The 14,124-nt window shown below is 49.2% G+C and overlaps 1 protein-coding gene across 4 annotated transcripts in view; it reads left to right on the forward strand.

The window, feature by feature from the left end:
- CEP70 (centrosomal protein 70) overlaps positions 1-14,124 on the forward strand; it is a 443,636-nt gene that overhangs the window by 175,296 nt on the left and 254,216 nt on the right. For all 4 annotated transcript variants that reach the window (XM_069224317.1, XM_069224319.1, XM_069224321.1 and 1 more), the window contains one exon: positions 7,994-8,174. In XM_069224317.1, coding sequence (XP_069080418.1) covers positions 7,994-8,174 — 181 coding nt within the window. The remainder of the gene's footprint in view (positions 1-7,993; positions 8,175-14,124) is intronic.

The following is a 14,124-nucleotide window of genomic DNA, read 5'->3' on the forward strand; positions in this document are numbered from 1 at the left end:
CGACAGAAGAAAGACAGGTTGAGTGCAAGGCTTACCGCTACCGTTGGCGGACAATACAGACACAGCAGCCCCCTGCACTACGTCGCACTGTTGGGCTCTACAGATGCAATTCCTGGGATATGGCCTACATGGCTATGGTCGATATCTGCACACATAGATGAAACAGGGGCATGAATACCTGTACTTGGCACTCTACAGAGGTGGGCTGGGGTGCCACATGGCCTGCATTATGGAGGGGCCTAGCCTACGGAACTCTCCCTGGCCTAGGGAAACCCACAGCCCTCCTCCCCCACCCAGACACCTTCACTGCGCGCAAAGTCCGCTGAATGATAGTGTACTCACCCCCTTGTGTCTGCTGTGATGCCCTCAAGCGCCCATCCAACTCGGGGTAGGCCACCGCCAGGATCCGGAACATCAGGGGGGTCATGGTTCGACGGGCACCCCTCCCACGTTGGGAGGCCATCCCCAGCTGAGCCTCCGCCGTCTTCTTGCTCCAGTGGCGAATGTCCTCCCATCTTTTCCGGCAGTGGGTGCTCCGTCTGTGGTGGACCCCCAGGGTCCGACGTCCTTGGTGATGGCACACCAAATATCCTTCTTCTGGTGGGTGCTGACCTACATGACATGTACAGGGGAAGAAGAGAAGTCATTAACAACTGCACCGTCTAAGTGATTGGCCCCCATCCCTACCCTTGCCATGTGGCACATGCATTCACAGTCCTTCATGCACGCAGAACTGTGCCCCCTTCCTTCTTACAACCAGCCCTCTCCACACAGGCATAGCCCATACAACATGCTCCCTGTGTACTTACCTGTTGGTCTAGAGGACCGTAGAGTAGCGTGTACTGGGGGAGGACCCTGTCCACGAGCTTCTCCAACTCTTCTGCAGTGAAGGCAGGGGCCCTTTCCCCAGACGCACGAGCCATTGTCTCTTCCAGACCGAGGTCACAGCAGCACTTGCAGTGTAGGTCCTCTCCTGTTGAAGATCAGGTATAGAGTGATTGAACAGATAGAAAATGGCGTTCACGTCCGCGGCGGTGCGTACCATCACCGCCGGCGTACATCATCATTGGCTCCTGGGACCCATAGGGTCCAATGTTAACCAATGCAGCATTGCGCCCCGGTCTTTGACTGCCTACCGCGACGGTGTACAACGCCAGCGCAGTTACCTCACATCCCATTGTCCCACTTTAGAGGTCAGGCAGCCGCCATTTCAGGGGCCCACATGCCCTAATTACCAACTGCGTCACACAGACCTAGGCCTTGTCGCACAACACAAATACAGGCCACATTTTGTGTATGAATGGTGTTCTGTGTAGATTGTGGGTACATACCTCTGAGTTGTTTGACTCTGTGGTCGCTGTTGTCATTCCTAGGCACCATCTGCTGGGACATGTGAGGGGATGGCGGAATCCTCCGGTGTACCGACCACTGGTGGACCTGTCGACAATGGAGGAAAGACATTTGATCATCACCTACAGGTTTGACCGTGCCACAATCCAGGAACTGTGTACCCAATTGGAGCCAGACCTGATGTCAGCAATCCGCCATCCCACAGGGATCCCCCCTCAAGTGCAGGGGCTATCAGTGCTCCATTTCCTAGCAAGTGGGTCATTTCAAACAACAGTGGCCATGGCATCAGGGATGTCCCAGCCTATGTTTTCCAACGTGTTGTCCAGAGTGTTGTCTGCCCTGCTGAAACACATGCAGAGCTACATCGTTTTCCCTCAGGTGGAGGATTTGCCTACAGTTGAAGGTGACTTCTATGCCCTTGGACATATCCCTAACATCATAGGTGCCATTGATGGGACCCATGTAGCTCTGGTCCCCCCCCACAGGAGTGAACAGGTGTACAGGAACTGGAAGAGTTATCATTCGATGAATGTACAGATGGTATGTTTGGCAGACCAGTACATCTCCCAGGTAAATGCTATGTTCCCTGGCTCTGTGCATGACGCCTACATCCTGCGGAATAGCAGCATCCCTTATGTGATGGGTCAACTCCAGAGGCACCGGGTGTGGCTATTAGGGGACTCTGGTTACCCCAACCTGTCATGGCTACTGACCCCAGTGAGGAATCCCAGGACCAGGGCAGAGGAACGCCACAATGAGGCACATGGGCGGACTAGGAGGGTGATCGAACGCACCTTCGGCCTCCTGAAGGCCAAGTTCAGGTGCCTGCATATGACAGGTGGATCCCTATTCTACTCACCAAAGAAGGTGTGCCAGATCATCGTGGCCTGCTGTATGCTTCACAACTTGGCTTTGCGACGACAGGTTCCTTTTCTGAAGGAGGATGGTCCAGATGACGGTGTTGTGGCAGCTGTGGAGCCTGTGGACAGTGATGAGGAGGAAGCAGAGGAAGAAGGCATTGACAACAGGGACTCAGTTATCCAGCAATATTTCCAGTGACACACAGGTGAGAACACATTCCTGCCTACTACAAGTACTTTCACACTTCTACCTCTATCCTGTCTGTCGATTTCAACCAGTATATGGTAACTGAGTTGTACATTTCCCTAACGGTTTCACAGGTGTGGTTTACAACGTGTGTCATCTGCTTAGATTCCTCATGGACTTGAGATGTGTGACATAGGTATGCTGACATTACATTTGAAAACGCATTTTGTCACTGTCATTGCTAATACACATTTACTAAATCACAGACTGACTCCAGATTGTGTTGTGCTTCAAGGGTGTTTATTTAAGTGCTAAATATTGGAGAGGGGTTGTAACATGGTGAGGGGTGATGGTGGAGGAATGTCCATGGCAGAGTCCAGTCTATTAGTCTCACAGGTGCATTGCCCATATGTGCATAGGAAGTGGAGCTGGGGCAGTTTAAATATGGACAGGGTTACAAAGTGGGACAGTGCGATGACAATCAGGGTGGTCTCATTTCTTGGCAGGGGTCTTGGCATCGTGCTCTGTCTTGTTCCTGGATCTCAGGGACTGCTTGTGGGGTGGTTCTCCATCTGCAGGGGGTGGGGTGCTGGTGTGGTGGTCCTGTGGCGGTGCCTCCTGTCCACTAGCGCCGGCAGAGGTGGTGGGCAGTTCATCATCCATGCTAGTGTCAGGGGCCCCTTGGAGTGCCACAGTGTCCCTCCTGGTGTTCAGTATTTCCTTCAGCACCCCTACGATGGTGCCCAGGGCAGAGCTGATGGTTCTGAGTTCCTCCCTGAACCTCAAATACTGTTCCTCCTGCATGCGCTGGGTCTCCTGAAACTTGGCCAGGACCGTTGCCATTGTCTCCTGGGAGTGGTGGTATGCTCCCATGATGGAGGAGAGGGCCTCGTGGAGAGTGGGTTCCCTAGGCCTGTCCGCCTAGGGATGCAGAATCTCCAAGACCTGCTCCTCCCATGTTGTTAGTTGTGGGGGAGGAGGTGGGGGTCCGCCGCCAGTCCGCTGTACTGCGATGAGATGTCTTGAGACCACGGAACACACCTTACCCCGTAGGTTGTTCCACCTCTTCCTGATGTCATCCCGATTTCTTGGGTGTTGTCCCACTGCGTTGACCCTGTCGACTATTCTTCGCCATAGCTCCATCTTCCTTGCAATTGAGGTGTGCTGCACCTGTGCTCCAAATAGCTGTGGCTCTACCTGGACGATTTCCTCCACCATGACCCTGAGCTCCTCCTCCGAGAACCTGCGGTGTCTTTGCCATGTCATGGGGTGGTGTAGGTGATGTGTGGGGTGGTGTATGTGGTGATAAGTGTGGTGATATGTAGTGGTGTGTGGTGTTTTGTGCGTGGAAGTAGTGTGGGTGATGGTCTGGTGTGCCTGTGGATGCTTGGTAGTAGTTTGTAGTGTCTCTCTCTGGCCTTCTCTCTGTAATTGTGGTCATAGGGGTTTGTGGGTGATGTGGGTGTGTGTTTTATATTGTATTGGGTGTGTGGGAGTGGTGTGTGTATGTGTATCAGGTGTGTGTATTTCGAATTGTCCAATGTGGCGGTGTTTTGTAGAAGTGTGTGTATTTTGAGCGCGGCGGTGTGTACCGCCAATGGGATACCGCGGTTGAAAGACCGCCGCGTGGATTCGTGGGTCGTGATAGTGTGGGCGTATTTATGTGGGTGTGACGGTTCAGGATTTGTTTTCGCCAGTTTATCACTGACCTTTGGTGTGGCAGACTTGTGTGGGTGTCTGAATTTTGTCGGATTCCGAGATGTGGGTCATAATAGCTGTGGCGGAATTCCGCGGCAGTGTGTTGGCGGTCTTCTGCACGGCGGTAAGCGGCTTTACTGCCAATGTTGTAATGACCCCCCTAGAGTCATTGTGCAACTTGATCTGATGATATGCGTGCTTCAGATCTACAGTAGTTTCGTGAATAATTTTCCACCCTTCAGTAGAGTCAAGAGTTTGTTGATATTAGGGAGTGGAAAATTGTCTGCAACAACACATTGATTCAGGCTCCTCAAATCAACGCAAAATCTCAGTTTACTGTCAGCTTTGCGTGTGATTACCACTGGAGAAATCCACTCTGACGTCTCCACAGGCTCAATTATTCCCCTTTTTAACATGTCATTTATTAATTTGTTGACTTCCTCTCTTACCAAAACAGGTACTCTTCTAACTTTATGTTGGACTGGAATCGCCCCATGTTTCAATTTAATCCTATGCACGTACCCCTTAAGTTCACCCATTTCCTCACGAAACACATTGTCTGCACCCCTGATAACGTCTTCCAATGTCACCTCTTGAACAACCATGACAGGATTTTCAGCACGTGGATTTATAGTGATGTGTAAATCGTATTGATGAGCCCACCCGAGGATCGGCGGACCAGCTTCTGCAACAAATACCTTCCCTTGAATAATCCTTTCACCAAAGGTGATATCAGCTAACATATAGCCTACGATATTTATTTTTTCTCCCTGATACCCACCAGGGTTGATATCTTTTGGTAATAGCTTAGTGTTTGGCCACTTGGATCTAAATAAACCCTTTGGTATAATGGTATAAAGAGACCCAGAGTCAACCATTAAATGAATAGCCTGTCCCTTTATAAGGAATTCAGCTGTGGGTCTTTGTTTCCTATTGCATTCACCCTCCACTATTAATACTCTGTCCAGGCATCCATTCAAACTATCGTCAGATCCTTCTGACAACACAGCTACTCTCATCCTTGCAGTACTTCGACACATCCTGGCAAAATGTCCTTTTTGATTACACTTCCTACAATCCTTTCCCTTCGCGAAACAATTTCTAGCTCCAGTACTGTGATTGTAGCTACCACAGTTATTGCATGTTTTGCCGGTTACTTTGACATTTTGACCACCTTTACTGATTTTGTATGTACTTGCATCACTTTTGCTATTAAAAACTTCACAGTCCGTGTGTTGACCAATGACTGACACGCCAATTTTTTCCTCCCTCTTATCCATTACCCTCATGCAATAGTCCGATTCTTCTATTACTTTAGCTATCTCTATGGCATCTTTTAGAGTCGGATTCTTAGCAGCCCACAACATTTCTTGTATCTTGCGACTGTTGCATTGTACTATAAGTTGATCGCGTATCATCTCATCTGTCATTGGGCCAAACTGACATTTTAACGATAACTCTCTTAACCTGGTGACAAAGTTATCGATCGACTCACCAGGACGTTGTGGTTGAGTATAAAATTTGTGTTGTCTAATCACAATATTCCTACCCTTAGCAAACCTAATCTCTAAACGTTTACGCGCATCAGAATAAATGTCAACATCAGGTTGATCTTCTTGGGTAGGTAACGCCAGTAAGTACTTAAAGATGTTGCCCTTCCTTGCCCAAAGCATTCAATAAAATAGCCTTTTTCCTCTCAAGAGAAAAGTTGCGCCCATCAATTGCTTCTAAGTAATTATCAAAAACATCTATCCATTCTTTCCATTCCAGCGATGGCTCACCTGGTTGGGATAAAAATGGCAGTGGTGGCGTGATAGTATGCAAATCCATGCTGATACAGTCACTTAAATAAATTAATGTCTATAATAGAAGTAATTAATCACGTACTGCACGTTGTACCATGCAGTTACACAGACTAACTACAGCAAATGTTAACAAAAATTAATAAATAAATAACCAACATAAATACGATATGTAAATAACAGTGTGCACTTGGTATGCGCTCAACACATCAAACTGAAGATTTAAGGCTTTGAGTCAATGTCACATTGACAGCGGTAACTTTCCCACTGTGCTGCAAGCAATTGCCTGTAAACAATCGTTTGGGCGACAATATGCTTTTAAGGACCTTTCTTCTAATGTCCACAACTGGAACCAAAGGGCCTTTCCTCTAAAGTCGTAGCACCGGAAACGCTCTCCGACACTCCCACTTGCCGTCAATACGGAGCAGAAAAGTCACCATGCTCGACGTATTCCACTTGTGGGAAACAGATCAGTGAGATGAGGTGAGTCGCAAACTCCTGTCCGACGCGCTGTACCACTGCGCTCCACGCTGCCAGTCTCACGCGCTGTGCAAGCAGATGTTCAGTACCGCCGCTCTCCACACCACACGTGCACGGTGTTTAATTACCGTTGATATCTCCAGTCACATGTGCTGTACAAATAAATATCGGATATCAGCGCGCTCCACGCAGCGCGCGCACGGCCTTTTGTCACCGTCGATTTCCTCCACAAACGGTAACGTTAGACACCATCCACAGTGTTTAATTACCGTTGATTTCCACCAGTCTCACGCGCTGCACAAGTAAATATCGGATATCAGTGCGCTCCACGCAGCGCGCACACGGTCTTTTGTCACCGTTGATTTCCACTAACAAACGGGAACATTAGACACCATTCACGGCTTGAACTCACACACAGTACCTACAAAATATCTCAGCGAAGCGTAGGATAGGCAAAGTCCTTTCCTCTTCGAAGTCCCAGAATTACTGCACGCTAGTCCATAGAGGTCACACTACTCCTTAGCCGTAGCCATCCCATCCTCGTCGCCAAAATTATGTTGTAACGGAGAGCTCCCACACAACGGATGTCTTCATTAAGTGTTTATTTAAATAACACTAAACAAGTATGACCTCCACCGCAGCCAGGTTAAAATAACCGACCCCGGTGGAATGTCCAAGTTCCTAGGAGACAGTGTTGCTATAACAACCTACAAACATTCTAATATGCCCAAGCTACACATCGTAACAATGTCACACAAGTCATTTGTATTTTTATACATCTGGCCTGTACCATTTACGGTTCTAGTGCCAGGAGGGGGTGTTTCTCAATCACTTGGAAAACTTAAAGTTTCACTGGGCTGTTCCTAGCTGGGACGTTAACAAATATCAGATTTATTTTTATTAGAGCTCATTATTAGTAGATATTAGATGGAACGTTTCCTTTAATTGCGGTTACCAATGCAAGTTATCATAAAGAAGATTGTGAAGTAAAGCAGTGGAGCGGGGCCCGCATCTCCCTGGATATTTGCTCTTTTGATTGCTGGTACAGAGAGATAAGTAATCTTTTCTGCCCGTTTGTGCCTGTTTTCTCTCGGTTCTATTTATTAATCTGCATTGGGATGGTATTCTCTTTTTTTTTTTTTTTTTTTTGCCATTGATGTCACATTGTTACACTTCTCAAGTTTCTTATATTATTGTACTATCTTTATTTTGTGAATTGATGTGCTCTTTGTATCCCGTACGAAGGGGCTGTATTCATGGAAATTTGCAGCTATTATGCTGGTGGATTAAGACAATATTTCACCTGTAGGCTGCTTGCGTAAACCGAATGACATTTATTGGTAGTTTTTTTTTTTTTTTGGTGGTGGGGCAGGGTAGTACTGGGAAAAGGAGAGCCGGTTATGCGGGCACTCCTGCTATTTCTGAATGAAAACGCAAAGAAATTGAATTGTTGGGCTTAGAAACAAAGATTAGACTCACAGTTATCATGGCAATTAAAAGAGATAACGGTTTATTGCATTATGCTGAAGAAGATGGATATAATGCTGTAAAAGTAATGGTAATATTCTCGTCACACCTGCGATGTTAATGTTCACGTTTTGCCTTTATTTGGACAGAGAAGATTTACGTCAGCAGCAGGGACGTGCCTCTCGACAGGAGCAGCGTGCAGTTGACTTGGAACGAATTCTCGACAGTGTAAAATCAAAAGTCCGCAGTTTGGAAGATGATTTTATTGCAAAAGCGTCTCAGCACCACAGCCAATTAAAGGAGCTTCAGAAAGACAAGCAAATTGCAGAGGTAGTCTGCATTAATGTCTTTTACTAGCGCAATGTAAATACATATGGAATTACTTGAAGCTTTATCTAGATGTAGGTACTACAGTAATTTGCATTGAGTATTTTGAAAGTAAAACTGTCTGCTTAGCTTACCTTTGCTGTTTCTTTTGAGGTTCAGTTTATACCAGTGGTTCCCAACCTTTTGACTTCTGTGGACCCCCATTTTATGATCACTTGAACCTGGGGACCCCCACTGAATCATTATTGGAGTCTGGGGACCCCACACTAAGTCATTACTGAAAGCTGGGGACCCAATCTGTTAACATTGTTTAATTTCCTAAGCAGTCGCGGACCTCCTGAGGAGGCTTCGCGGACCCCCAGGGGTCCCCGGACCACAGGTTGGCAACCAGTGGTTTATACCATTTCCTTTCCAATTTCAATGTCTTTCTGTAAAAAGATGTAGGATGAGGATATTAGGATCGGCTGTTGACCAGGCAAGGAAATATTAAAAAATACATTAGATTAAAACAACACTTGGAATAATGTTGACCGAGTTAGTATTAATGTATCATACCAAAGGGTACGTTTTTTTTTTTTTGTTCGGTACATTCCAGCCCCTTGCATCCGAAGAATGACTGCTTCCATTGGAAGGTACAAGATAAAGGGTAACTTACGTCTTTTAGTAGATTTGTAAAGTAAGCTGGAAACAAACCTGAGAGTGAGTGGCTCCTCCCACTTCCAGTCTTCAACTCTGTCACACAGCCATTTCAAGTCACATCAGTTCACAATTCTCCTCTCTGCAAACTGGAGTGGCAGTCATCTGTATGGAAAATTTGCATTTTAGACAGTTTGTTTGTAATATATTTTTAAAGAGAGGGGAGACCATTAAAAGTTGGTTTCAAAATTTGTGAAACCAGTCAGTTTGTTTTTTTAAACTTTGAAATCCCCATTGTTTTCCCCTAAATACCTGTTCATGGAAATCAGATTCTTGTCTATCTATTGCATGTTTTAGTATAGATTTTTTTCTTTTTTATAGTAAACTTTTTTTCTTTAAAAAAAAGTGACATAACAAAGACAGTGAGCTCATACGTCATGCCACTAAAAGCATGCAAATACACATGACGATAATCACACACTTCCCCAAAATAACAAAGTCATTTCACTCAGAAGGGCAAACCATGGTAAGCCTGCCATTTTTCCCACATTTTCTCATATTTCAGAGGGCATCCCCTCGATTCCTATATAGTTTTTTCCAGTTGGGAGCACCAGTAAAGCCCTGCTTGACATTTAGACAATGATGGTGCTACAGGGTTTCTCCACAGTTGAGCAATATCTCTTTTAGCCACTAGACATTTAACCCCCACAAAGATTTGGTTCGCCTTTGGTCCACCCAATGCCACCAGAAGCCCCAGCAGTGCCAACTTAACAGTCAGCTCAATTTGACGCTTCAGGACCCTAGAGATCTCCCACCCCACAGCCTCCCAGAAATGGGCCGCCTGGGGCACTCCCAGGCCACATGCAGAAGGTGTTCCTCCAAATGACCACATCTCGCACAACCAGAAGGCGTCGATAGATATGTGCTGCAGGCGTAGTGGGGATAGATATGTCATATGGAAGTAATTGATTTGTACCATCCGCAAGTGTGCATATGTGGTCAGTTCCCTGGGTGCAAGGTAGGCTTCCCTCCAGTCGTCCTCATCCACATCCAGTTTGCCCCCCAGGCTGTCCACTTGTCTCGTAATGTGGCTAGCTTGTCAGGGGCATTAGGAAGCAACAAGCAGTAAATCTGGCTAATGGCTCCATTTCGCAGGTGGCCATAAGCAGTTTAGCCTCAAGAGGGCGACGGTCTGGCAGGGATAAATCGGGTGGCAGGTGAGTCCGGAGGGCTTGGCGCAGCTGGAGAAAGCGGAAAAACTGTGTGTTGGCCAGGGTGTTTTGGTCCTTCAGCTGCTGAAAGGACATCAGACGGTCACCATCATATACATCCCCCAGGTAGGTGATCCTAATGTAGTCCCACTGCCTGAATCCCCCCAAATTAGTTAACTGTCGCAGACGTGCCTCTGCCATAAAGTCATCAGTTTGGTAAGGGGCCGATCCCAACCTGTCAGACGCAGGGCCACCCTTCAACACCACACTGCCACCCATATCAAGTCAGGGGCACCCACCGGAAGTGGACTGCAGTGTAATAGACCCATTAGGACATCAAATCCCATACGGGAGAGTAGCTGAAAGTTAAGCTGCCAGGCCAGATCTGGGAGTGGGGAGAGGTATGTTCCCAAATATTTAAACACATTTTGCCTCACCAGGATGTCCGGGCACCAGATGCGGCCTCCGCATCTCCCTGCACGTCCACCAGTAATGATTTTTTGGGGTTTGAGTCTCAGACCCGAGGCCTCACCATCGAAGGCCAAGAGCTCAAGGCAGTGGAGTCTGGAACTCTGGACTTCCCCAGGAAGAACAGGACGTCATCAGCATAGAAGGACACTTGATCCTCCTGGCCGAACCACCCCTCCAGCTGCTGATCAATGGGTCACAGCGTAAAAGGCAGGCCAACGGCTCGATGGCCAGGGCGAGCAGCAGAGGGGAGAGAGGGCACCCCAGACACGTCCCCCATCTGATATGAAATAGATATGACATGATGCTGTTGACCTACACCTAAGCCATCGGCTTATGGTAAAGAAGATGGACCATTTTCCCGAAAGTCGAGCCGAAGGCCATCTGTAGCAGGATGTCCTCCAGGAAGTCCCAGGCAAGTGTGTCAGAAGCCTTGTGGAAGTCTACCAGCAGGAGCCCCAACCCGCCCCCCAGGCCGCTCAGTCTACGAAAGCTCCACCTGGACCCGTCCGATGCAGTGGTGTGTGCTCCTGCCCAGCATGAACCCACATTGATCAGGGTAGATCAGATAGGACAGCATGCGGGCCAGTTGGGTCACCAGAATCTTTGCATATATTTAGAGTAGAGCCCCTCTTGAATGTGAGCTAAATGTGAAATTATGAGAAACACCTCTGAATCTGCTAGTAGGATTGCCAGCAGGCTGTTTGATGTGTTTCCTGTTTGAATGCCACGTACATGGAATGCCACTTCCAACAGGACAAAACAGTCTGAGCTTTCCTATGGTCCTTAAGACATTTTATGTTCTAGGTAAATAACGTGAGCAGGGATTTACTAATCTTGCACAATAAATGTGTATATCAAATAGTATAATGGTGTGATAGCCCACAGCATGCTCCCAGTCCTCACCAAGAAATACCCACGGACGCTTCTCCTGCCACAACTGCAGATTCACCTGCGACAGAACCACCAAACCTCCTAAAACCAGAAACAACCACCTCCACTGGATAATCCTTAACACCCGCTCTGCACGCAAGCACGCCATCGAGCTCTGGGACTTGCTCGACACCTCAGCCCCGGACGTGGCCTTCCTTACCGAAACCTGGTGGAACGACTCCTCGGCGCCCGACATCGCCATAGACATCCCGGAGGGCTACAAGATCACCTGCAGCGATCGTACAAACTGAATCGGAGGAGGAATAGCTAACGCCCACAAGGCCACCCTCAAGGTCCACACCCACACGGACGACACCCTCAAGACCGCCGAACATCTGCACTTCCAAATACACACTGTCCCCAACACCACCCTCAGAGGAACGCTCGTCTACAGACCCCCTGGACCACGGGCACCTTTCAGCGACTCCATCTCTGACCTCACCAGCACCCACGCACTCGCCTCTACAGACTACATCCTCCTCGGGGACCTTAACTTCCACCTCGAGAACAACAACGGTGTCATCTCCACTACCCTGATCGACAACCTCGGCCTCAGACAAACCGTCACCACACCCACCCACGCAGCCGGCCACACGCTTGACCCCATCTTCTCCACAAGCACCCACATCACGTTCAGCCACACCACCAAACTCCACTGGACCGACCACCACTGCATCCACTTCACCTTCCAGAAACAGGTCAAGCACCACCGCACCCTACAGCCACCCCGCCGCCTTTGGAGCAAAGTCACCCAAGACCAGCTGACCAGCGCCCTTGCCCAGAACCCGCCTAACGACCCCACCGACCCAGACACCGCCGCCCACAACCTCAGACAGATGATCAACGACTGCGCCAACTCCCTTGCACCACTCAAGAAGACCACCAACAACCAAGCCCCCAAGAAAGCCACCTGGTTCACCGAAGAGCTCCAGACCTCCAAGCACATCTGCCGGAAACTTAAGAATAAATGGCTCACCGAACACACACCTGACAGCCTCACGGCCCACAAAGACACCACCCGCAGACACCACCAACTAATCAGACTAGCCAAAGGTTCCACCTTCAAAGACCGCCTAGATAACAATGCACACAACAGCAAAGAGCTCTTCAGCATCGTGAAAGAACTCTCTAACCCTAGCGCCAACGTCAACGACATTCCACCCTCGCAAGAGCTCTGCAACTCCCTGGCCACCTTCTTCCACCAAAAGATCACCGACATCCACGACAGCTTCAACACCGCAACCACCCCCACCACGCCAGACACCACCCCTGCTAACACCACCCGCTCCAATCGCCTAACCTCCTGCGCCAACGTCAGCGACACCGAGACACGCAAATTCATGAACTCCATCCACTCCGGATCACCGTCAGACCCATGCCCTCACCACGTGCACAACAAAGCAGACGCAGCCATCGCTCCCAACTACGGAAGGTCATCAACATCTCCTTCGAAACAGCAACATTCCCGGAAAGCTGGAAACACGCCGAAATCAACGCCCTCATTAAGAAGCCCAAAGCAGACCCCCAGGACCTCAAGAACTTCCGACCCATCTCCCTACTCCCGTTCCCTGCGAAGGTAATTGAGAAAATTGTCAACACACAACTGAGTCGCCACCTCAAAAAAACGACGACATCCTGGACCCCTCCCAGTCTTGCTTCCGACAAAATCACAGCACCGAGACTGCGCACCTCGCCACCACAGATGACATCAGACGCCAAATGGACAACAGTGAAACATCAGCCCTCATCCTCCTGGACCTATCAGCCGCCTTCGACACGGTATGCCATCACACTCTGAGAACCCGCCTCTTCAAAGCCGGAATACAAAAGAGAGCCCTCGAATGGACCACATCCTTTCTCTCCGACAGAACCCAGAGAGTCCGCCTCCCTCCCTTCCGCTCCAGGGCCTCCAAGATCATCTGCGGCGTACCCCAACATTATTGAACATCTACATGGCCCCCCTCGCACAAGTAGCCCGCCAATACAACCTCACCATCATCTCCTACGCCGACGACACCCAGCTCATCCTCTCCCTCACCAAGGACCCGCACACCGCCAAGTCCAACCTCCACGAGGGAATGCAGGCCGTTGCCGAATGGATGAGAAACAGACCGCCTGAAACTGAACTCAGACAAAACGGAGGTCCTCATCCTCGGACCCAACCCCTCCGCCTGGGACGACTCCTGGTGGCCAACATTTCTAGGAACCCCACCAACACCGACCGACCACGCACACAATCTGGGCTTCATCCTCGACGACTCCTTCTCCATGTCAAAACAGGTCAACGCAGTCTCCTCCTCCTGCTACAACACTCTCCGCATGCTCCGCAGGCTCTACAAGTGGATCCCGACAGACACAAGAAAAACAGTGACACAGGCCCTCGTCAGCAGCAGGCTAGACTACAGCAACGCACTCTACACAGGCATCCCGACAAAACACCTGCGGCGCCTCCAGCGCATCCAAAACGACTCCGCCGACTGATCCTCAACGTACCCCGCCGCAGCCACATCACACCCCACCTGAGAGACCTCTACTGGCTCCCCGTTGACAAGAGGATCACAATCAAGCTCCTCACCCACGCACACAAAGCACTCCACAACACCGGACCTGCTTACCTCAACAACAGACTTAGCTTCTACACCCCCACCAGACAGCTCCGATCCACAGACCTCGCCCTCACCACCGTCCCCCGCATCTACCGAAAG

Source organism: Pleurodeles waltl, chromosome 3_1 (genome assembly GCF_031143425.1).
Source record: "Pleurodeles waltl isolate 20211129_DDA chromosome 3_1, aPleWal1.hap1.20221129, whole genome shotgun sequence".
NCBI classification, from domain to species: Eukaryota; Metazoa; Chordata; class Amphibia; order Caudata; family Salamandridae; genus Pleurodeles; species Pleurodeles waltl.